The 24,120-nt window shown below is 46.4% G+C and overlaps 1 protein-coding gene across 1 annotated transcript; it reads right to left on the bottom strand.

Moving 5' to 3' along the window:
* Positions 1-23,571: 23,571 nt before the first annotated feature.
* LOC136536103 (uncharacterized) lies at positions 23,572-23,877 on the bottom strand. The gene has a single exon (XM_066528505.1). It carries the CDS (start codon positions 23,875-23,877, stop codon positions 23,572-23,574), a length of 306 nt encoding a protein of 101 aa, XP_066384602.1.
* Between the last annotated feature and the right edge of the window lie 243 nt (positions 23,878-24,120).

The following is a 24,120-nucleotide window of genomic DNA, read 5'->3' as shown; positions in this document are numbered from 1 at the left end:
CCGACTCACTTCCCTCCGCATTGAATGGGAAGGGTCCCTGCATGGACGGGTGGGCACTTGTCAGTGTGTCCTCGTCCTCCAGGATGCCCCAAGCCCACAACTCTGGAGCCTTTTCAATAAGGCGCCCGATGTACCTCGGTAGGGTGGCACTCACATCATCCCTGACATAGAACCACTGCGAGTGCCATCCCTTGTTGGAGGTCGCCAGACGCATGAACGGGTAACCATTCAACCGGGTATGGCGTAGATGAACGCTGGAACATCCCATCGGCATGCTCGCATCCTTCCCCCCAACCTTCCTCTTCGACAAACTAATGGTAAAGAAATACCACCACAAATCGAAATGGGGATCGATCCCTAGGAAACCCTCGCACAGAGCAACAAACCCCCTTGAAAAAATATCCAGTTGACAAAAAACTAAGTCCTTCAGCCTTACCCATGAAGGATCCGTTACAACCCCCTAGGCGACCCTGCTCGAATCACCCGGGGGCTCGGGGGCTACACCCATCGAGTGCGCTCGAGCGCACCCTCTGGCAAAGTAACTCCGGCGAAGTCAAAAACACCCTCCAGGCAGTTCTATCCGAAACACCTAGAGACACGGAACCCAATGAAGATATACGATAACCGCTACGCTCCAGAAAAGGATTTGCTACCTCCACGAACGACGGATATTCCGTCACCACGCTATGGACCCAAGGGGGCGGCACCCGCTTCTTGACCCCTCAGGTCCACCAAGTCAGAAGACCTTGGCCACATCGCTACTCCGGACCCCGATCCTGCATCCCTCCGATGAAGACTCATAGGAACTAGAAGGCGTGTGGAGCAAGGCTGGGGGAGACTCATAAGTCAAAACCACTGTACTGCAGCCCATACCCTACGCAGGGCAGCATTCTATAACCAACCTGACATTCTACAGAGGCATCAACAGTATTGTAGGCGCTTATCTTCCTTCGCACTCATCAGGATGAAGGATCAGACCGGGTAGACGTGAGCCACAAGACTAGGTAGAGTACACATCCTAAAGCCCTCACCCTTGTAAAGCTGGCCCCTTCATCTATAAAAGGGGATGCGCTTCCTCCATTAAAGGGACCGATCTTTGACGGCATAGTACACAACACTCACACAGTCAAGCTGTGATCAAGCTCTTGGCCTCCTTTCAACCCTTCCGAGAGAGACTTGGGACCAGTCCCTCTCTTGATCGTTTGTACCCTCTACTATGAACCATTCACGATGCTAATAACATGAGCAGCAACAAACTAGATGTAGGGACATTCAGCCTGAACCAGTATAAATCTTATGTCCTTTAGCGCACCATCCGAGCCTAATGCGCATTACTATAAATTTACTTGCCGGTGCTTGTACGAAACACCGATAGGTCCTTCAGCCTTACCCGTGAAGGGTCCGTTACAACCCCCTAGGCGACCCTGCTCGAATCACCCAGGGGCTCAGGGGCTACACCCATTGGGTGCGCTCGCGCGCACCCTATGGCAAAGTAACTCCGGCGAAGTCAAAAACACCCTCCAGGCGGTTCTATCCGAATCACCTAGAGGCTCGGGGGCTACTGTTAGGGACCTAATACCGGGGTACCCCAGAAGGTGGAACCAATAACCACCGAGCATTAAAAACTTCTGGACGGATAAGGGCGCCATAATGTCTCTTGCTCGAATGATAGGAGTTTGGTTCCGCCTCGCCCGATGCCTTTAGGGCGAGCTCGGTCTCGCCCGAGGGCTGAGGGATAGACTCTGCCTCGCTCGATGCCTTTGAGATAGCTCTGCCTCGCCTGAGGGCTGAGGGATAGACTCCACCTCACCCGATGCCTTTGGGATAGCTCTGCCTCACCCGAGGGCTCAGGGCTAGTCTCCGCCTCGCCCGACGCCTTTGGGGCGAGCTCGGTCTCACCCGTGGGCTGAGGGATAGACTCCGCCTCGCCCGACCTCGGAGGGGTGGGCTCAGTCTTGACCAAGAGATAAGGACTGGCCTCCACTTCACCCGACGGCTAGGAACGAGCCTCGCGCTGCTCGATATCTAAAGACTAATTTCATCTTACCTGACAACTTCTCCCCGTTCCCTCATGGTGATGGGTACAGGGCAAGACAAGACGTTCGGGTCAATCATGGCTCCAAGGACCATACCCTGCGCCCTGGCAGGAAAAGTACTGCCAGGGAACGATGGGACAGGTGCTTTAGACCATTCCGGGTGCCGTAGAGCCTAAAAGGTATTTTAGGTGCGTGCCCCTCGCCCTGTAGAGTTGTAGGCGCCGCCTTCAGCTCTAGGACATGGAACTCGATGAAGATATACAACAACCGCTACGCTCCAGAAAAGGATTTGCTACCTCCACGAATGACGGATATTCCGTCACCATGCTATGGACCCAAGGGGGCGGTGCCCACTTCCTGACCCCTCAGGTCCACCAAGTCAGAAGACCTTGGCCACAGCGCTACTTCGGACCCTGATCCCACATCCCTTCGACGAAGACTCATAGGAACCAGAAGGTGTGCGGAGCAAGGCTGGGGGAGACTCATAAGTCAAAACCACTGTACTGCAGCCCATACCCTACACAAGGCAGCATTCTATAACCAACCTAACATTCTACAGAGGCATCAACAGTATTGTAGGCGCTTATCTTCCTTCGCACTCATCAGGATGAAGGACCAGATCGGGTAGACGTGAGCCACAAGACTAGGTAGAGTACACATCCTAAAGCCCTCACCCTTGTAAAGCTGGCCCCTTCATCTATAAAAGGGGATGCACTTCCTCCATCAAACGGACCGATCTTTGATGGCATAGTACACAACACTCACACAGTCAAGCTATGATCAAGCTCTTGGCCTCCTTTCAACCCTTCCGAGAGAGACTTGGGACTAGTCCCTCTCTCGATCGTTTATACCCCCTACTACGAACCGTTCATGGTGCTAATAACACGAGCAGCAACAAACTGGATGTAGGGACATTCGGCCCGAACCAGTATAAATCTTGTGTCCTTTAGCGCACCATCCAAGCCTAACACGCACTACTATAAATTTACTTGCTGGTGCTTGTATGAAACACCGACATTGATACATTTGGGATTATTCAAATTTGATGAATGGAATCAAGTCACGTGCTCAAGATGGCTATGCTCAAGTGAAAAGATCAATATCAACATGTTGGCACCCTCACTTGATGAAGAGTGGAATACACGGCTTTGGTTGGAAGAGATCAACTCAAAAGGTTTAAATTCATTATACTTTTAAATTCGGGTTAATAGGAATGTCATACTATTAAGAGGGATGCATCATGTTGATAGATAATGTTTCATAAATGCTCAAGCCAACCCATGTGAGTTTTTAGAGTGTTTGAGAGCCAAAAGAGCTAACTGATTTTTCTAGTCTGGCAATACCGAACGTGTTCGGTGTTGATACCGGACATGTCTAGTATTTGCCCAACAATAATAATATTGTTGATCTTGGGTTGGTTCGTTAGGATTTTTGACGTGAGTTGGAAGTTTCGACAGTCGGGAGTTCCAACAATGGTCAGGAGTTTCGACGTCTCATGCTTAACTGTGGGGGGTACGACCCGGATACCCACGGTAGACCACATGGGCTGCGCCCTCAGGGGTGGTCCAGCCCACAAGACGAAGCCTTACGGGGCATGATCCTGGTCGGCGCCTTCCATAAGACATCTAGCTAAGGAGTTCCAGGACAAGAAGCTGGACGACGATGCTAATGATGGAGCTGGAGGTCACCGATCACCTAGGGGCAACAACAATGCCTTTTAGGACCATGACAAGGTGGTCGCCACCATCTTTGGGGGCCTCACCTCCACTAAGAGCAGAAGAGAACGGAAGCTCGCCGCACGGCGGGTGCTCTGCGTCACTACAGAAGACGCCACCGCCAACCTCAACTATCACCCATGGTCTGAGGTCCCCATCACTTTCAACAGGGCTGACCAGTGGGTGGATATTCCCTACATAGAGTGTTTTCCCCTTGTCCTCGATGCAACCGTACAGAAGGTGCTCTTCCAAAAAGTGCTCGTCGACGGTGGGAGCGCTTTAAATCTCCTCTTCATCAGAGCCCTAAAAGAGCTGGGCCTTGGTTTGTCAGATCTCACACCTTCCGACTCCTCCTTTTGGGGTGTAGTACCTGGCAGGGCCTCCAAACCGCTTGGAGAGATTACCCTACTAGTACAGTTTGGCACGACAAGCAACTACCGCGTCGAACATATCAACTTCTACGTCGCCGACTTTGACACCGCCTACCACGCCATACTTGGTCGGCCAGTCTAGCGAAGTTCATGGCCGTGCCACACTATGCCTATCTAGTGCTAAAGATGCCTTTGCCTGCTGGAGTCTTGGCCCTACGGGCCAACCACTCCATCACCTACGCCTGTGAGACAGAGAGTCTTGCCCTCACCAAAGCTACCGACCTCTCCATCCAGATGACTAGCATGGTCACTGAAGCCAAGACGGTGCCTGCCAAAGACATGGAGATCCTAGAGCTAGAGCCTCCTCATGCCTCCACCAAGTCAAAGGAAGTCAAGGTGGTCGGCCTCAGCCTCGATGACCCTCCAAGATCGTGAAGATTGGGGCTCACCTTGAGCCCAAATAGGAAAGTGTGCTCGTCTCCTTCCTACGTGCCAACGCCGATGTGTTTGCTTGGGAACCTACAGATATGCCGGGGGTACCATGGGAGAAGATCGAGCACTCCTTGAATGTCTCACCGACCACCAAACCGATTAAGCAGAAACTCCGCCGATTCATGCTAGACAAGATGGAGGCTATTAGGGTAGAAATAAAATGGCTCTTAGCTACCAGATTCATAAAAGAAGTGTATCATCCAGATTGGTTAGCAAACCCTGTTCTCGTTCAAAAAAAGAATAAAGAATGGAGAATGTGTGTTGATTATACTAATCTTAACAAACACTGCCCTAAAGACCCCTTTGGCCTGCCTTAGATAGACAAGGTTGTAGACTCCACCGCTGGCTGCGAGCTACTCTCCTTCCTTGACTGTTACTTCAGCTATCACCAGATTTCCCTAAAGGAAGAAGATCAGATCAAGACATCTTTCATCACGCCCTTTGGTGCTTACTACTACACAACCATGTCCTTCGAACTCAAGAATGCCGGAGCAACCTATCAAAGGGCCATCTAGATGTGCCTCGATCAACAGATTGGCCGCAACATTGAAGCCTACATCGATGATGTGTTCATCAAGACCAAGGCCGCCGACAATCTTATCACCGACCTTGAGGAAACTTTTGCCAACTTGAACAAGTACCGATGGAAGTTGAACCCTTCAAAGTGCATCTTTGGAGTTCCATCCGATATACTGCTGGGCTACATTGTCAATGCTCGAGGCATCAAACCTAACCCTAACAAGGTCTCCACCATCACCAACATGAAACGTCCGACATGTGTCAAGGATATACAGAAGCTTATAGGTTGCATGGCTGCCTTAAGCCGCTTCATATCATGCCTCAACAAAAAAGGGCTACCTTTCTTCAAGCTCCTTAAGGCCTCCGAACACTTCTCTTGGTTGGAGAAGGCAGACACAGCTTTCGAGTAGCTTAAGATGTTCCTAACAAAGCCTCCAATGATGACGGCGCCATGACCAGATGAAACTCTGCTGATCTACATCGCCGCCACTTCTCGTATCGTCAGCACGGCTATTGTCATCGAACGCAAGGAAACCGAGCATGCCTATAAGGTGTAACATTCAGTATACTTCATAAGCGAGGTACTTAATGAGCCCAAAACTCGTTATCCTTAGGTACAAAAGTTGTTATACACAATTCTGATTATGTCACGCAAGCTCCGACACTACTTCGACTACTACAAGATCGCCGTGGTCACTGAGTTCCCTCTGGGGGACATTCTTCGCAACAAGGAGGCCAATGGCCACATCATCAAGTGGGCTGTTGAGCTCGGCACTTACTCCATCGAATTCAGAAGCAGGCCTACCATCAAGTCACAAGCGCTCGCCGATTTCATCGCTGAGTGGACTGAGATCCAAGAGCCCATCGCTGCTACTTGCCCTGAGCACTAGGTGATGTACTTTGACGGTGCCCTTAACATTAACGGTGCTGGTGCGGGCATTCTATTCATTATGCCGACCAAGGATAAGCTTTGATACATTCTCCGGATACACTTTCTGGCCTCCAACAACGCTGCTGAATATGAAGCATGTCTCCACGGACTCCGTATAGCCATCAAGCTTGGCGTCAAATGTCTCATGGTGTATGGGGACTCCGCACTGGTCATCAACTAGCTCAACAAAGATTGGTCTTGCTCCAGTGAGAAGATGGATGCATATTGCGCTAAAATCAGGAAGCTTGAAGGAAAATTCTACGGCATTGAGTACCACCACGTGGTATGTGACCAAAATCAGCTCGCTGACCACTTATCCAAGTTGGGCTCTTCTCGCACCGTGATCCTGCTGGGGGTTTTCATTTAGGATCTCCTGGTGCCCTTCATCAAAGAAGATAAGGAAGTTTAGGAAGTTCCCTCCGCCGAGCAGCTAGTACTTACAATACCTTCGCCGGCCGCCGATTGGAGGGAGCAATTCATCAAGTACCTCATCAGCACTGAGGTACCTACCGACAAGACTGAAATCGAATGTCTAATTCATTGAAGCAAGCATTATATGCTGGTGTATGGCAACTTGATGAGGAAAAGTGCCAAGGAGGGGATACTGTAGAAATGCATCACCTAAGAGGATGGTGTGAAGCTACTTCTCGAAATTCACTCTGGTTCCTACGGCAACCACGTGGCCTTGAGAACACTGGTCGGCAAGGCTTTCCAAGCTGTTTTTTATTAGCCCACAGCTATCTCTGATGCAGAAGTCCTCATCTGACGTTGTGAAGGATACTAATTTTTCGCTAAACAAATACATGTGCCGGCGCAAAAGCTGCAAACCATCCTAGCTTCCTGGCCCTTCGCATGCTAGCGATTGGACATGATTGGGCCTTTCAAGCCAGCGCCAGGTGGCTTCCGGTATGTGTATGTCGCCATCGACAAGTTCTCCAAGTGGATTGAATATAAACCGCTCGTCTTGGCTACTGCAAAGAAAGCAGTCGAGCTCTTCAAAGATATCATCCATAGATTTGGTCTCCCGAACAGCATCATCACCGACCTCGGAACTACATTTACTGGCCATCACTTCTGGGACTTCTGTGAAGACCATTGCATCTCCATCAAATATGTCTCCGTTGCCCATCCTAGAGCCAACGGTCAGGTCGAATGGGCAAACGGCATGATCCTTGACGCCCTCAAAAATCGATTATATCAGAAAGAAGAGAAGCACCCAGGTAGATGGCTCAAGGAGCTACCAGCTGTAGTCTAGGGACTACGTACTCAAGCTAATCATAGCATCGGCATGACTCCGTACTTCTTGGTTTATGACTCAGAAGCCAGACTACCAGCGGACATTGCTTTCCGAGCACCTAAGGTGGAAAACTATGATGAAGAATAGGCCGCAGCTATTCGGACAGAGGACGTCGATAGGCCTGAGGAAGAACGCGTAATCACCTACGTCCGCATAGCTAAATATCTGGAAGGCTTGCGAAGGTACTATAATCGAAACATCAAAGGTCGTTCATTTGCTGTCGGCGATCTTGTTCTCCGCAGAAAACAAAAAACTGAAGGGATGCATAAGCTCTCTTCCCCTTGGGAAGGGCCTTACGTCATCAAAGAGGTTACCCGACTAGAGTCTTATCGCCTAAGTGACTTAGAAGGAATCGATGTTCCCAACTCATGGCACATCGAACACCTTATACATTTCTATCCTTAAAATGCTCTAGATATGTACTCTCCACTTTTACGTTGAATAAAGTTTTGGTCTGCATAACTTGTCTCCATTTTGTCTCTATTGTGGTTTAACATCCACTCGCGGTCGCCGAGCACTATGCTACTTCATAACGAACTCCTATATGAAATCGCCATAACTGCGCCAACCATGTTCCTCCAAATCTCTAATGTTATCGCCGAACCGTTTTCTCCAATATCGCCGAACGATTTCTCCAAATCGCCGACACATTTTTCGCCAAAAATCACCAAATAAGTTTTCTCCAAATCACCGAACACGTCTCCTCTAAATTGCCAATGTATTTCGCCAAGCTTTTTCTCCAAATCGCCGAACACTTTTCTCCAAATCTCCAAGATATTTCGCCGATCAGCGAGCAACATACTTTCTTTTCTGTTCTCTTCGGAGAAAACCCAGTCTCTGATCTCTCCTTACACATGCTATAGGCTCTGTGCTCTGTGTTATGGGTGGTCGGCTGTGGTTCCTTGGTCATGCCTGTTCATCCTACAAGTCTACGGGCTCCACACTCGACGTTATGGACTATGGGCTAGCCAAGGCCGAGGGCTCAGCATAGAATTAATTGCTCGGACGCCGCTTATATTACCTATATCTCCAAGTTATTTTGATAACCACCATGCAACCCACATTCCGTTCTTTTCTCTATGGAGAAGACCCAGTCTCTGATCTCTCCCTACACATGCTACGGGCTCCGTGCTCTACGTTATAGGTGGTCGGCTATGGTTCCTTGGTCATGCCTGTTCCTCCTACATGTGCACAGGCTCCGCGCTTGATGCTATAGACTATGGGCTAGCCGAGGCCATATGGGTCAGTAGCGAACTAACTGCTCGGACTCTACTTACACTACGTGGTTAAAACTATGAAGATTTTTTTTGCCGAAATACAATCTAACCGCATCCACATGCACCTTATAATATTTATCGTATACATAAGTGTTTCTTACGCCTTCACGCGTTCTAACTACACTGTCCAGAAATTACAGATGATATCCACTAGGTAGATCATTGTGCTCCGCCATTGCCATCCATTTCACCAAATAGGTCTATATCGCTTGCCAACTTCTTCGCTATGTCCTCCACCTCATCCTCTAGCTGGTGGGTCTCTGCCTCGCTCAGTCCTTTGGCGAACCTACCACCTATTGCCTAAAGGTCAGTGGCTGGATAGTAGGACTGAACCACAGCAAGGGTGTGGGTAGCGGCGGTAACAACAGCGTCGTGGTTGAAGCCCCTGAAGCTCTCCCACACTGTCTTGCATCTTTCAATGACGATGTCCAGGCACGGCAACCTGTCATCAGGCTGAGGAGCCACTTCTAGTTCGATGTAGTCGAGCACTGGTTTAATTCTGGTAACTATGACATCAAATTTGTCCCTTTGGGTCCGGGCGTCCTGCTCTAGCACATCGAATTATGCCTTGACCCTCTGACGGTAGTCTACAAGCATTACAAAGTTTCATCAAGCAAGAAAGTTACTTCAACGGTAACCCCGACCAGGGAATACTCACCGTTCAGCTCCTCGGCTAGCTTGCTCGCTCGCTCTATCTCCTTTGCCTTCTCCTCTCAGAGTTGCTCAAGGGCCTAGCGCAGCTGGCCGAGCTCTACATCTTGTTCTACAAGTACAACAGTCAGCACCAAAAGTAAGCGTATCCAACTATGCAAAGCACTTTCATCGATCACACATACCTTTCTTCTGTTTGAAGACTTTCTGTAGCTGTTCCAAATGCTCAGAACCATCCTTTAGTTGTGTGGAGGCAGTGGCCAGCTGCTTGGACTTGCTTCGCAGCTGTTCTTTCATAGTCGCCAGCTGTTCAGATAGGACTCCCTTCTGGTGTTCTAGGTCCCATGTGTTGGATTCAACAAGGTCTCGCTTGCGCTGGGCCATCTGGGTGTGTCTCTCTGAGAGGTTCATCGCCTCCTTGAGTTTTTGGTTCTCCTTGGCAAGGGGTTCCATCCTCTTTATCAACTGGTACCTCTACTCGACAGTCTGGTTTATTCCCTGAAATTCACAAGGACAATAATGGTATTTGATCTCCCACGTCAAAACTGAATACTCAGGATTGAGTACTAACCTCGATTTGTTTTATTACTCCAGCAAGGGCAGATTTTAGCCTCCTTATCTCCTTGGGGGTGTCCTCTTCCTCGACAACTACCACCTCGTCACCGTGCCTACAGAGGATTCAGACAGATTGGGTTCGAGGTTCAGCACGAATGATCTCCTCCACCTCATCCTCCTCTTCCGCAGCAGTGGGAGAAACCGCCAGGGGGCTCTGTGGCCGGACAGTGGGTCCGACCATGCCCTATGATGCCTCCAGGGGCGCCGTTAGCTCCTCGGGCACCATTGGTTTCACCAACCCAGACTCTGGTGCTTCGCTGACAACTCCAGTTTTAGCTCTCGAGGGCCCGGCAGTAACCGCCATTGCTTCAGGTATTATCGCCGACCCATCCCCCGCTGACGCCGACCTCTTGCTGTCTCCAAGTCCACCCGCAGTGGTGGTTGACTCTTCCACCAGCTACCGAGCACCCGAGGACCCCGACATGGGAGCTAACAGCGCTACCTCTGCTCCGGGATCAGCCCGAGGTTGCTCGTTAGTCTGGGCGGACGGGTCTGGACCCTCCATATGACTTGCACTGCATCATATCATTTGGTCAAGCGGCAAAAAAGCTAAGACAAGACTGCAAAGTGACTCCAACATGAGAGTACTTACCATTTGGTCTACCGGTGCAATTTTTTGAATCAACAATGCCTGCCTGAGCCCCCAGGCGCGGCTGTGGGGTTGACTCCCTTATTCTGGGGCGAAGGTCTCGCCTCCTCCACAGTCGGCCTCTGCTCCGCCTGCTACTCTGGGGTTTTCTCCGCCCGTTGCTCTAGATTTACCTTCGCCTGTTGCTCGGGGACTCCCATTGCCTACCCAGCAGGAACCTCTATCACCTGGTGCTCGGGGACTTCTTCACTTCCCCTTGGTTGCTCCTCCATGCATGTGCTACTTGGAGGTGCTTGGGTGCTTGGAGGAGGAGCAACTGGATCTTCATTGTCATCAGACCACTTGGGCACCGCGGTCCTTCACGGTCGAGTGGTCTAGTCACCACCAAGCGAGATGCCGCCTCATTTGAGAGGAGCGACAGCCACCATTTTTCTCTTCTTCTAGGCCAGCTCGTCTACCGCTGCCCTCTTTCCTCAGACTTTCTCCATCACTAGGGGCAAACTCTCTGTCTGACCAGCGTCGTTGCCTCCGGATTCTAATGGGGCACTGGCCACATCTTCTTCAGACCAAGCTAGTGGTTGGGCATCTACTCCCCTTGGCCAATCACCCCTCGAGACACTAGAGAAATACACCGCTCTTCCCTACGAATGGATCTTTGCATAAGCAAATTGGTTCACTGCTCGTCAATGCTTCAAGATTAAAAGTATTAGGAATAAAAATCGAGATGATTACCTCTAGGGGTGGATATGTGCAATTGAAGGCCCTCATTTGCTTTGGCTAGGCGAACAAAATGTTGGGAGCGAACAGCTCTACGGCCCGCTCCAAGACATTCTTTTTCGTCAGTTGTTCTGTTCTCTCCTAGGTCCTGTCGTCATCACCTCTATAGTCAAAGCCCGGGTGGGCCCTCTCCTTGCAGGGCTGGACGCGGCTTACTATGAAGCTTCCTGCCACCAGTTCACCTCTAATTTCCACGCCTCTAATTAGGTCGAGGAGCTCCATCACTTGTTCTATGTCAGCACTATTTGGTTTCTCCGACTAGCTCCTCTGGTTCTTCGGGATATGGTGGATGTCGCAGCGGATTGCAGGGTGGCTCTGTTTCATGTAGAACCACTTGGAATTCCACCCTTTTAGAGAAGTGTTCAGCAGTATGTTAATATACTCGCTGGCCATTCTATCCTAGAGCTGTAAATAGACACCGCCGACCACCCTAGAGCCACCACTACCTTTCTTCTTCAACTAGAAGAGATGTCTGAAGAGGTTGAAGTGCGGTAGAACCCCCAGAAATGCCTCATAGAAATGGATGAAGATTGAGATATGAAGAACGGTGTTGGGATGGAGGTTGCACAGACTAACCACCCAAAGCTTCAATAGATCCCTCAGGAATGGATGAATAGGGAACCCCAACCCATGCTAGAAATAATCTTCAAAGACTACAACTTCATCGGTGTTGGACATTGGAAAGGGCTCACCACTGGCTGGCTGCCATCCGACGGTGACACAGTCAGGAAGCATGCCCGCTGCCACTAATGTCTCGAGCTCCATTTCTCCCATGTGCAACGGCGCCCACTCTTCGTCATGATTGGCTCTGGCACTTGCTTTCTTTGGGCTCTTTCTCTTTAGGTTCGTAGCTCTCCTCTTTGGTGCCATCTTTCAGATCTAGATGGGGGCTGGCACCGGCAGTGTGCGTGGGTGTGAATCTAGAAGTGTGAGGACTGTGGAGGAAGACGAAATGGCAAAGTGGCAAAGGTGGAAACTTGGGTTATGGCGGCATAGTTAAAAAGAACTTTCCCCACCTCTTCCCAGTCGAGGGTTTTTGGGAAACCATTCCCGCGATTTGCACCTCTCTGAATCCTCCGCAACAGCATGGTGGACCGCAACATGGGCTTTTATGCAACTGTAGCCCACGTCGCTTATTTATCGTCGACGTCAGTAGCTACTCGCTGAATAATCACCGACTTCTCTGCCATTTATTGAGGCTCAGTAACCGACACTGTATAACCATTACTCTGGTTTTTTCTCCATAGTTCCATTTCTCAGATAACACCGCTTGTAGCTCGGGGACTAGCTGCCTACTCGGCTGGTCTTTAACTGCTTCTCTATTTCTGACCCTAGCACCACATGACTACATCATCTACTGTCAGGCTCGGGGACTAAGTGGGCATGCTTCACCTTGCGGTGAATGTGCTTTGTCTCTTTTAGGGGCCACGCCCGGGGACTGGCTACCTGCTCGGTTGGTTTTCTACTATTCTTCTACTTTCTAACCCTGGCACCACATGACTACATCATCTACTGTCAGGCTCGGGGACTAAGCGGGCACACTTCACCTCATGGTGAATGTGCAGGATTTTTTCTCAAAGACTACAAGCCTCTTGAAGAAGGTTGACTCATTCTCCCATGGTCGGACTCTAAGTGGGCACACTTAGTTCACTGTGAGGAAATTTTCTATTTTGAACTTGAGCTCCTTACACCCTTATGGCAAGCCATGCTTGGATCTTACTACTTGGTTGTGGTCCTCACTGCTCACAACTGCTCGACAACTTGTCATGGTGGTCGGACCGTGAGTTTGACTGCTCTTTGTTCGCACCTGCTCGGACAAGCATAAGACATCATTGTTCAACGGGTATAAGGCGCTCGGGGACTAGCTGTGGGGGGTAAGACCCTGGATACCCATGGTAGACCACATGGGCTGCACCCTCAGGGGTGGCCCAGCCCACAAGACAAAGCCTAGCGGGGCACGATCCTGGTCGGCGTCTTCCGCAAGACATCTAGAAGATATCCTAAAGATACTACAAGATCTGTTAGGGTATGTATGATCCCAAGATTCCTGTAATCAGTTATTACTTTCCGGTTATCTCTCAGATCTAACTGACTTGTAACCCTGCTCCTTGGACTATATAAGGCGGGCAGGGACCCCCTCCAAACACACGCAATATCATACGATAGCTAATATAAACCAACAGACCACAATAGTAGGGTATTACGTCATACTGATGGCCTGAACCTGTCTAACTCGTGTGTCGTTGTTGCCTTCTTGTTCTTGATCTCACGCTCCCCTACCGATCAATCTACCTTCGTGGGATACCCCTCAGAGGACTGCTGACGATATTTTGTCGACATTAACTGACTTAGGAGAGTTCACTGTGGTGGTCATACCAGACGTGTTTGGTATGGATGGCCAGAAACCAATGCCTTGAGGGTCAGGAGTTCCGACGTGAGTCGAGAGTTCCGACGGTCGGAAGTTCCGGCATGAGTCAAGAGTTCCGACACCTCACATACTTTAACTCAGTTACCTTAGTTTTCAAATGTGTTGAGGGTCGGGAGTTCCAACGTAAGTCGGGAGTTCCAACGGTTGGAAGTTCCGACATTCATCGGGAGTTTCAACGCCTCACAACGTTACTATAACTCAGTTACCGTTGGTGCAGTGTAAGTCATATTGTACGTGTCTGGTATGCACAAGTATGCAATGGCTATAAAACAGCTAGTTTTTCCATAGGGTCTATAAATACCCCCAAGCCTTCACCTTTGGAGGCTGCTAATTCTGCTGACACACATACACGTTTTTGAGCCTTGCCAACTCTCCCAAACCCTCTCTTAGTGAGTGTGTGATCCAAATTACCAAATCAATTAGTGGGTTGAGAGAAATTCAAAAAGAGAGCCATCCAACCACTTGAGCACTTGTGCATATTGTCAATCTCATGATTCGCATTTGTTACTCTTGGACTCTTCGGTCCTAGACGGCTAGGCATTACCGAAGAGCACTCGAGAGATTATGGTGTGCCTCAAAAAGTTTATAACGGTCGATTTCACCGCTTCGGAATCAACTAGTGGAAGGAGGACAGGGAGTTGGAAAAGACTTCAGCTAGAGTGACCTTCGTGGTATCCTCTAGGGCTGACCTTCGCTGGGTCATCCGTAGCCCCCTCAACGGAGAGTAGGACTCGAACGAGTCCAAACTTTGGAAAAACAAATATCGTGTCTCAATTCGCATTTCATTTGATATTTGTGTTGCTCCAGCTTTTGTGCAGGCTCTCTATGTATATTGTCATCTCTAGTAGGTGCCTACAGTTTGGTTTGAAGATAGAAATCAAAAGGAACAAGTTTAGAGCTGCTCTGTAGAAACCATGCATAATAGACATGTCCGGTATTTCGTACTTGTGCTGAAAATATTTATTCTCTATTCTAACTTTGTGTTGCAGGGTTATAGCTTCTAGATATATTCTTTATACCTTGCTTACTCTGTGGTTAACTTGTGAGGGGTGGTATTACTCTTAATTTGGAGTTTCCATTTTGGAAACTTCCTTTTCTAATTGTTTCCGCATTTAAAGGTGTTAATTTTCAGAAACGCCTATTCACCCCCCTCTAGGTGGCATCCTAAGTCCTTTCAATTAGTATCAGAGCAAGGTTCTCACCTAAAGCTTCACCGCCGTGAGAAAAGGATGTCGACGCCTATCGAGTTGGAGCCGGTGCTTCTCCAAAATGATGATTCAAACTTTCTATCTTGGTCAATTCATGTACTCAATGCTTTTAGGGATATTAGTCCTCTTGTTGAGCATATTGTGGATGCAAGCATACCTCTTTCTATAGTTGATTGGAGCAACTACAAAAATTTGTCAAAAGAGGAAGAGATATGTGTGCAACTCAATGCTCAAGCTATTAATGTCATTTTGAGTGCATTAAGTGTAGAGGTTCAAGATGAGGCAATCTTCAATGGACAACCACCTCCAGAGAGTGCTCATCTCATTTGGACTAGACTTTTTGATTTATATGGTAAATCCAAATGTGATGATGCACTTGAGATCGAATCAATGGAAAGTATGTCCATTGTGTCTTCATGTAGCGAAGAAGCCTCACAAGATCTCAAGAGTGCCAAGCCAGAGCAAGAAGTGCAAGCAATGCATGACATGCTGTCTGCCTGCACATACCAAACATGTCCGGTATGCCTACCAGACATGTTCGGTATGGCCGTGGCAGCAGAACAGCAGGCTGTCTATGATGATGAGGCTCAAGCCTAGTGGCGACCAAGTGATGAGTCAACCACAGTATCACATAATACTCATCACTTGTGTCTCATGGCCAAGAAAAGCAAGAAGAAGAGTAGCAAGAAAGATCAAGAAAAGGAGAAAGAACAAGTAGATGATCAAGATGAGAGTGATGTTGAAGTTGAAGACAACTACAACCTTAATCATCTCAACCACAAAGGCAAGTTCATCATCATGAAGATAGTTGAAAAGAATGATGAGCTTGAAGAAGAGATTGAGAAGCAAGAGCAATCACTTTAAAAGCAAGAATTGTTTCTCATCTCCAAGATGGAAGAACTAAAGGCTCTAAGTGAAAGGTATGAAAAATTGTCAATTGAACATGCTTTAGTTACTAACTCCTTCTATTGTTTCACAACTAGAGAAGGAAAACTTGGAGCTCAAGGCAAGGATAGATGAACTATCAAGCAAGTATAATGTGCTACAAGCAAACTATGTTCATCTAAAGTGCTCTCATGATGAAGTAGTAGAATCAAGCATCATGCTTGAGGTGGCTCATGAGGTTGTGATCACATCGGTAAAATTTTCTCAACCTCTCGCACATTCACTCACTAGTACACTATCTCAATTAAATATTTCTTGTATTAATGAATGTGCTCCTCAAGCAAGCCAATCTTCGATTGAGCTAAATCTCATAGAAAACATAGAGCTCAAAGAAGAGGTGGAAAGATTACAAAAAGATGTGATTCAGTTGAAGGGTAAGGAGAAAGCACAACCTTCTCAAGATAACCGTGATAACATGGTGAAGAAGCTTGAGAAGGGTTCAAATCTTGCTTCCTCCATAGCCCAACAAAAGAATCACATTTCAAGTAAGGCCAACACAACCAAGAGCAAGAAACATGGAAAAAGGTTATGCTATGGTTGTGGATTATATGGACATGAGTGGGCTATGTGTCCACACAAGAGTTGGGCCGACAAGTGTGAGGCGGTCGAACAAAAGGCCTCAAACAAGTTGGCCAACCAAAAGAAAAGTGATGGACAAAGCACTTGTCTCATGAGCAAGAAATTGGGGCATCCTACCAATAAATGTCCAATGTACAAAGAGGCAAGAAAGGAAGCCAAAGTTGCAACAAGAAAATGCTATGGATGCAATGAGATGGGCCACAAGGTTGATAGATGTCCATACAAGCAAAGCAAGCATAGAGCAAACAAAGGTCGCATATGCTATGCTTGTAGAAGAAAGGGGCATTTAAGCTATAAATGCCCAAATGGTAACACACCTAAGCCGAACACATTCGTTTATAATGATATGCTTAGGAAGACCACAAATGGAGTTAGCACTAGCAAGGTGATGTGTTCACCACAAACTAGTACTAAAACCATTTGGGTGCCTAAGCACTTGTTGACTAACTCAAAAGGACCCAACAAGAGTTTGGTACCAAAGTGTGCTTAGGTTAATGATGTAGGTACTTGGTGATGAGATGAAGGACTCGGGTGATTAAGCAAGCAATTTGATAATATTCACTCAATCTATCAACCAATTCTTATCACAATCTCTTATATGGTTGACCCGAAGATAATTCAATGAATATATCATATATTTCATCCTCACCATTGGTAACAAGTACCTAAACCTTATAGGATAGCCACTTTGTTCATTTTGTGTTCAATAGTTCACAAATAGGCATATTTGTGAAATATTAAAAGTGGCTAATTAGATTCAATTGAAAAGTATTTTATTTTGCCATATGATGCTTGTAATGGCTCTCTAGTGGAGCAATTATTTGTTGAGATGCAGGGCATAAAATAAATACAATCGCTAAAACAAAAAATCACAAGCAGCGGGTTATTTATTTCTGTCCTGCACCTATCGGACGTGTCCGGTATTACTATCGGATGTGTCTGATATGGATAGAGACAGAAAGCAAGTGTTTCTGTTCTGCATATTCTGAACGTGTCTGGTATACCTACCGAACGTGTTTGGTATTGCAGGAACTAGAACACTAAAAGAATTGCAACTGAGTCTTTGATCCATATATTTTTATATATCCTCAAGTAACTCAGAAGCTTGTGGTTTACCAAATCTAAGTGGATTGTGAGCATCACTTGAACTCAAATTTAAATATGGCAAATTGTTTGGTTGTGGTTCGAAATAGAAAATCGACTCCCAAAATTCTTAATAGAATAAAGTGCTAGTTGAAAGTCATTCAAATTACTTAAAGCACTTATTTAGGGGGAGCTCAGTTTCTATTTTGCACCTTGTGGACTAACAAATTTATCTAGCATTCTTTGTAGTCCTTTGGATGAAAAATTGATTTCGTATCTAGCATGATTATTTGGCAATTAAGGTCAACAAAAAGATTATCATGCTATGTATTTTCTTAGTGGTATTCTTGTGGGCTCAAGGCAAAGGTATATTTTTACATACATGCATTGTAAGTGCATCTAAGGCCCTTTATATGTTAGAATGTGCATTTGTGTGACATAGGAGAGATGTTTTTAAAGAATCCCTAACTAGCATGCATAGGAAGTGTGATTTTGGAAAATCTATTTGGATCTTGGTCTTTGTGACCAAGCCTTGTCATGTGATAATTATAGCTCTCCTTGAATGTTTGATTGGCTAATTACACATGACATGGCTTTCTTAAGTCCACATTCTACTATGTCTCACTATATCTCTCTCAAGTAAGCAAAATCATGTTTAGGCCAAATATTTGGAAAAGAGAAAATCAATTCATGGCATTGGATAAGAAAAGTGATGATACTCAGTTTGGATCAAGATTATATACCTTTTGGACTCAGAAATAACATAGAAGGGGATTGGAAGAGAGAAAACACCTTTTGGAACAACTTGGGCCAGCCCGCGTATACCGGACGTGTCCGGTATGAGCGGAGCTAAAAGACAGAGCGTACCCCTTCGGCCAATTTAGTTTTATCTATTTCCAACCAACCTAGCCGACGCCCTCCTCCTCACCTAGGGTGACCGAGGCTTTCACCTAGAAAAGGGAGAGAGGGAGATTGCATTGGAGAAGGCTTGCATCAAGGTTGAAGTCCCAAGGATTTGGATTTCACATCGCTTTCTCGTCTCTTCTCTCAAGGACAGCAGTTATGAGCGAAAGACAGGAGCCTAGGTCCAAGCATAGGCATGATCTAGCTTTAGAGAAACACAAGAAGGCAAGACAGGAAATGCATCCTAGATTTAGTCAACGGGAGCAGGGCAGTAGCATGGTACTCTCTAGGGCTACTAGGGGTGCTCCACAGTACAAAGAGGGAGACTACAGTTCCTCCTCTAACATAAATACTGATGAGTTCAGAGTGGAGCCCAGAGAAGATAGAAAGAGAAAGAGCACTGATCGAGGATCAGTTGGTGATAGCTCAGATGAGGAGCAGGAGATTGAGGAGGAGGATCTAGTACCTCCATTTCAGCACCAACCTGATCAGGGTATGCATTATGGTATTCTTGAGACATGTCTGCCTAATCTGCCCTCTTATGTTTTCAGTGTTGACTACAGGAGAAAGGGCATGACTAGGAAAGCCAGAGATGAGAGAAGAGTAGATCTGAGAGGCTTACCTAAGGTTCAATATGATCACCGCTTCCAGACAACCTTTCACATGGACTTCTACTCCAGTGTGATTCTCACCTAGAACCCTGTGGTAGCCAAATTTCAATGGATAGACTAGCAGTATGTCAGAGAGTTGCAGAAGGCCTCAGTTGATCATGCTATTGCCATTTGCCAGCGCATAGAAGTTTATGAGATCATGGAGTTACAGCATGACTGGAACACGGAGGTGGTAGCTCAGTTTTATACTACTCTATTCATTGAGGAGGATGAGAGGCGGATGCATTGGATGCTTGAGGGCTAGTGGTACAGTGTTGATTATGATGTATTTGCCACCTAGCTTGGCTTCTCAGAGGATGATCTCTAGAGGGATAAGATTCACACAGAACATGTACTTCCTCTAGAGTAGCTGGCCTACATGTACTCACCAGGAGGTGAGAGAGGAGCAGTGGGCAAGGTTCTAGGTCTTCACCCTACTTATAGATACCTAGGAAGACCATTGATTGCAAGGGTGGAGATAAGGGAAACATTGTAGATTACTCCAGGAACCTGCTCCATAGGATGGCACCTAATGCTCGGCCCTTCAGCGTTTTTGACTTTGTCTGGTGTGAGATCTGGAGTGTAGGTGAGAGGCCCCTCAAGGGCTATGGATTTGCTCCTTATATCATGTATACGATTGAGCAGGTCATAGGGCACACATTCAAGTATGACAAGATTCACAAGGCCCTAAAGATTATTGTAGACTTGCCTAAGATAGGGATACCTCTAGTAGGTCTAGGGGAAGCAGCTGCTGTAGCTATGGCAGATGCACCTGCCGGTGGTGCACCAGCAGGAGGACCTTCCCTTCTGCCATGTGGTTCTCACTCACGTTCTTCCTTGAGCCATGGCATTCATCCCTCGCCTATCCATAAGTTTTTCAGTTGCATCTTTGGGATGTGCTAGGACATTTAGGTTAGGCAGCGGGGCATTGAGTCTAGGTAGAGGAAGGAGAGGGAGGCTAGGAGGAAGGACACCAGGACTCTAAAGTAGTTAGCTACCAGACTTGAGCTTGATCCTCCTAGGTCTCCTCTATCAGATGGAGCAGTCTCAGCAACTAGTGAGCTAGAGACTGAGGAGCAGCAGTAGGCCAGATATGATAGACAGTTTGCTGAGTTCTTTCAGCGATAGCAGCCTCTGCAGGAGCAGGCACAACAATAGCCATGCCCTAGTGCAGGAGAGGAGATGGGTTCTGCTTTCTAGCAGGACATCTTCGGTAGTGACCCTAGGTACTCTACCAGTGACTATGGCTTTGGTGACTAGGATCTCTATGGGGGTATTGGTGCTCTAGGACAGAGTTCTTCTCACCCACTCGGTGCTTCATGCTCAGACGACGAGGGGAATGGTGATGGCGATGAGTGATGTTAGAGATTAGATACAGCTTACAATCCCTTTGTCCTTAGTATGTCATTGTTGGACCTTTGTGGTGATATATGACAAAGGGAGAGAGAGACTGATTAAAGCTTCAGGATATTTGTTTCATTTGCTTATCTTTGTACCTGAAGATGTGTACTGTAGGCTATAGCTTTAGCTTCTTTTCAGTTTTTAGCTTCATTGATGTATATGTTGAGTTCGAGATAGATTGTATCATGTTTGAGATAGAGACTTACTTATCCTTTATCTATGTATCTCTTGAGACATGATCTTGATTTTTATATATCAGTGGCTTGTGGACTTGAGAAAATGTGTAATGAGTGCTATGTGTGACATACATGTGTTGTATTGATTTTCATAAGGACTATGCATGTTAGAATGAAAATATTTGATGTAATGCCTTTATATTTATTCTTGTGTGATATATCTTATCATATGCATCATGGGTTTACTTTGTCATACACACATGCACCCTATGGATGTAATGATTTAGGGGGAGTCTCCTATATGTTTTAGTATGTGCAATTAATATTTGAGGTCATTTTGTGGATTCTAATCATAAGCACATATTAAGAGGGAGCCTCTCATAAATCATTGAACCCAAAAGCTTAAAAGTTTATATTCTTTTATAAGCTTTAATCAAGTTGTCATCAATCATCAAAAAGGGGGAGATTGAAAGTGTATCTAGCCCTTTAGTGGGTTTTGGATGATTGAATGACAACGTGATTAAAGGTCTAACCCATTTGCTAAGTGTGGACAGGTAATAAGTTATCTCACAGGTACTTAATGAAAGCCAAAATGATGTGTTGTTGTATAAAGAATCTAGTTCAAGCATAAGACAACAATACAAATGGAATTCATGCAAAGGCTTATTTATTGTGGGATTTCCATGTACTGTGTGAAAGCAAGCTTGTAAGAATTAATTATTAAGACATGAGGGATTGCATATGGAATGGTCTCATATTTGAAGCTTGCTAAATTGAAATGAAAAAGATAACAATACAAATGAATGGATGATTCAACACAAGATGTGACTTGATGGCTTGAGATGCTGAAGATAGCAAGGAAAGGCTTCGAGGTACTAAGCAAGGGTGAAGGGCAAGCGATGGCTTGGCGGCTGAAGAACCTAGCTAGGGTAAAGAAGGAAGTACTTGCATTTAGTTGAGGTACTAATCAAGCTATGATGGTCATGTCTATGTGGAGGATCAAATCATTATTGGAGTGTTTGATGGAAGTGACTTGATACATTTGGGATTGTTCAAATTTGATGAATGTAATTAAGTCACGTGCTCAAGATGGCTATGCTCAAGTGAAAAGATCAATATCAACATGTTAGCACCCTCACTTGATGAAGAGTGGAATACATGGCTTCGGTTGGAAGAGATCAACTCAAAAGGTTTAAATTCGTTATAATTTTAAATTTGAGTTAATAGGAATGACGTACTATTAAGAGAGATGCATCATGTTGATAGATAATGTTTCATAAGTGCTCAAGCCAACCCATGTGAGTTTTTAGAGTGTTTGAGAGACAAAAGAGCTAACTGATTTTTGCTAGTCTAGCAATACCAGACTTGTTTGGTATTGATACCAGACGTGTCTGGTATTTGCCCAACAATAATAATATTGTTGATCTCAGGTTGGTTCGTCGAGAGTTCTGACGTGAGTCGAAAGTTTCAACGGTCGGGAGTTTCGACAATGGTCGAGAGTTCCGATGTCTTGTGCTTAACTAACTTTGGAGAGTTCACTGTGGTGGTCATACAGGACGTGTCTGGTATTCATACCGGATGTGTCCGGTATGGACGGCCAGAAACCAACGGCTAGTTTTCAAATGCCTAGAGGGTCAAGAGTTCCGACGGTCGGAAGTTCCAATGGTCAGAAGTTCCAGCATGAGTTGGGAGTTCCGACACCTCACATACTTTAACTCAGTTACCTTAGTTTTCAAATGTGTTGAGGGTCGGGAGTTCCGACGTAAGCCGGGAGTTCCGACGGTCAGAAGTTTCGGCATTCATCGAGAGTTTCGATGCCTCACAATGTTAGTGTAACTCAGTTACCATTGACGCAGTGTAAGTCATACTGGATGTGTCTGGTATGCACCGGTATGGCAACAGCTATAAAATGGCTAGTTTTTCCATGGGGTCTATAAAAATACCCCCAAGCCTCCACCTTTGGAGGCTGTTGATTCTACTGATACACATACACATTTTTGAGCCTTGCCAACTCTCCCAAACCCTCTCTTAGTGAGTGTGTGATCCAAATTACCAAATCAATTAGTGGGTTGAGAGAAATTCAAAAAGAGAGCCATCCAACCACTTGAGGACTTGTGCATATTGTCAATCTCATGATTTGCATTTGTTACTCTTGGACTCTTTGGTCTTAGACGGCTAGGCGTTGCCAGAGAGCACCCGAGAGATTGTGGTGTGCCTCAAAAAGTTTGTAACGGTCGATTCCGCTGCCTCAGAATCAACGAGTGGAAGGAGGAAAAGGAGTTGGAAAAGACTTCGGCTAGAGTGATCTTCGTGGTACCCTCTAGGGCTAACCTTTGCTGGGTCACCCATAGCCCCCTCAATGTAGAGTAGGACTCGAACGAGTCTGAACTTCGGTAAAACAAATATTGTATCTCAATTCGCATTTCATTTGATATTTGTATTGCTCTAGTTTTTGTACAGGCTCTCTATGTATATTGTCATCTCTAGTAGGTGCCTACAGTTTGGTTTGAAGATAGAAATCGAAAGGAGCAAGTTTGGGGCTGCTCTGCAGAAACTGTGCATACCGGACACGTCCGGTATTTCGTACTTTTGCTAAAAATATTTATTCTTTGTTCTAACTTTGTGTTGCAGGGTTGTAGCTTCTAGATATATTCTTTATACCTTACTTACTCTGTGGTTAACTTGTGAGGGGTGGTATTACTCTTAATTTGGAGTTTCCATTTTGAAAACTTCCTTTTCTAATTGTTTCCGCATTTAAAGGTGTTAATTTTCAGAAATGCCTATTCACCCCCCTCTAGGCGGCATCCTAGGTCCTTTCAATATGCGTAGTGCGTGCTCACCGATCTCCCTTGGTATGCCTGACATGTCAGAAGGTTTCCACACGAAGACATCGTGATTGGCGATTAAGAAGTCGGCGACCTCGCTTTCCTATTTGGGCGGGAGCTTGGTCCCGATTCGCACCGTCTTGGTGGGGTTGGTGGGGTCGATCTCCACTGCCTTGGTTTCCTCAGTTGGATGGAAGGCACTTGAGGAGGTCGGCTCGTTGCAGTCGGGGACTGCTTGAGTCACCAAATTCCTGAGCTCTGAAAGCTCGACGGAGTTGATGACAACAGTGGCGAGCTCGTAATGCTCGCGTTCACACGCGTAGGCATGCAAAAAGGTGCTACCCACAGTGATGATGTTATTGGATCTCAACATCTTTAGCTTGAGGTAGGTGTAGTTGGGGATCGCCATGAACTTGGCATAGTGAAAGGTCCTAGTATGGCTAGAGGGGGGTGAATAGCCTATTTAAAAATCTATAAATCAACTAGAGCAATTTGATTAGTATGACAAATAGCGTAATGCAAACTTGCTCTAGCTCTACAAGGGTTGCAAGCCACCTATCCAACAATTCTAGTTGCAATGATTACTTAGGCACACAAACTTGCTACTCTCAAGAGCTCAACTAGATGAATGTAAACAACAAAGCAAGCTCTC

Source organism: Miscanthus floridulus, chromosome 2, assembly GCF_019320115.1.
Source record: "Miscanthus floridulus cultivar M001 chromosome 2, ASM1932011v1, whole genome shotgun sequence".
Classification (NCBI taxonomy): domain Eukaryota; kingdom Viridiplantae; phylum Streptophyta; class Magnoliopsida; order Poales; family Poaceae; genus Miscanthus; species Miscanthus floridulus.
The sequence above is the reverse complement of the archived record's forward strand: the minus strand, read 5'-3'. Positions and strand labels throughout refer to the sequence as shown.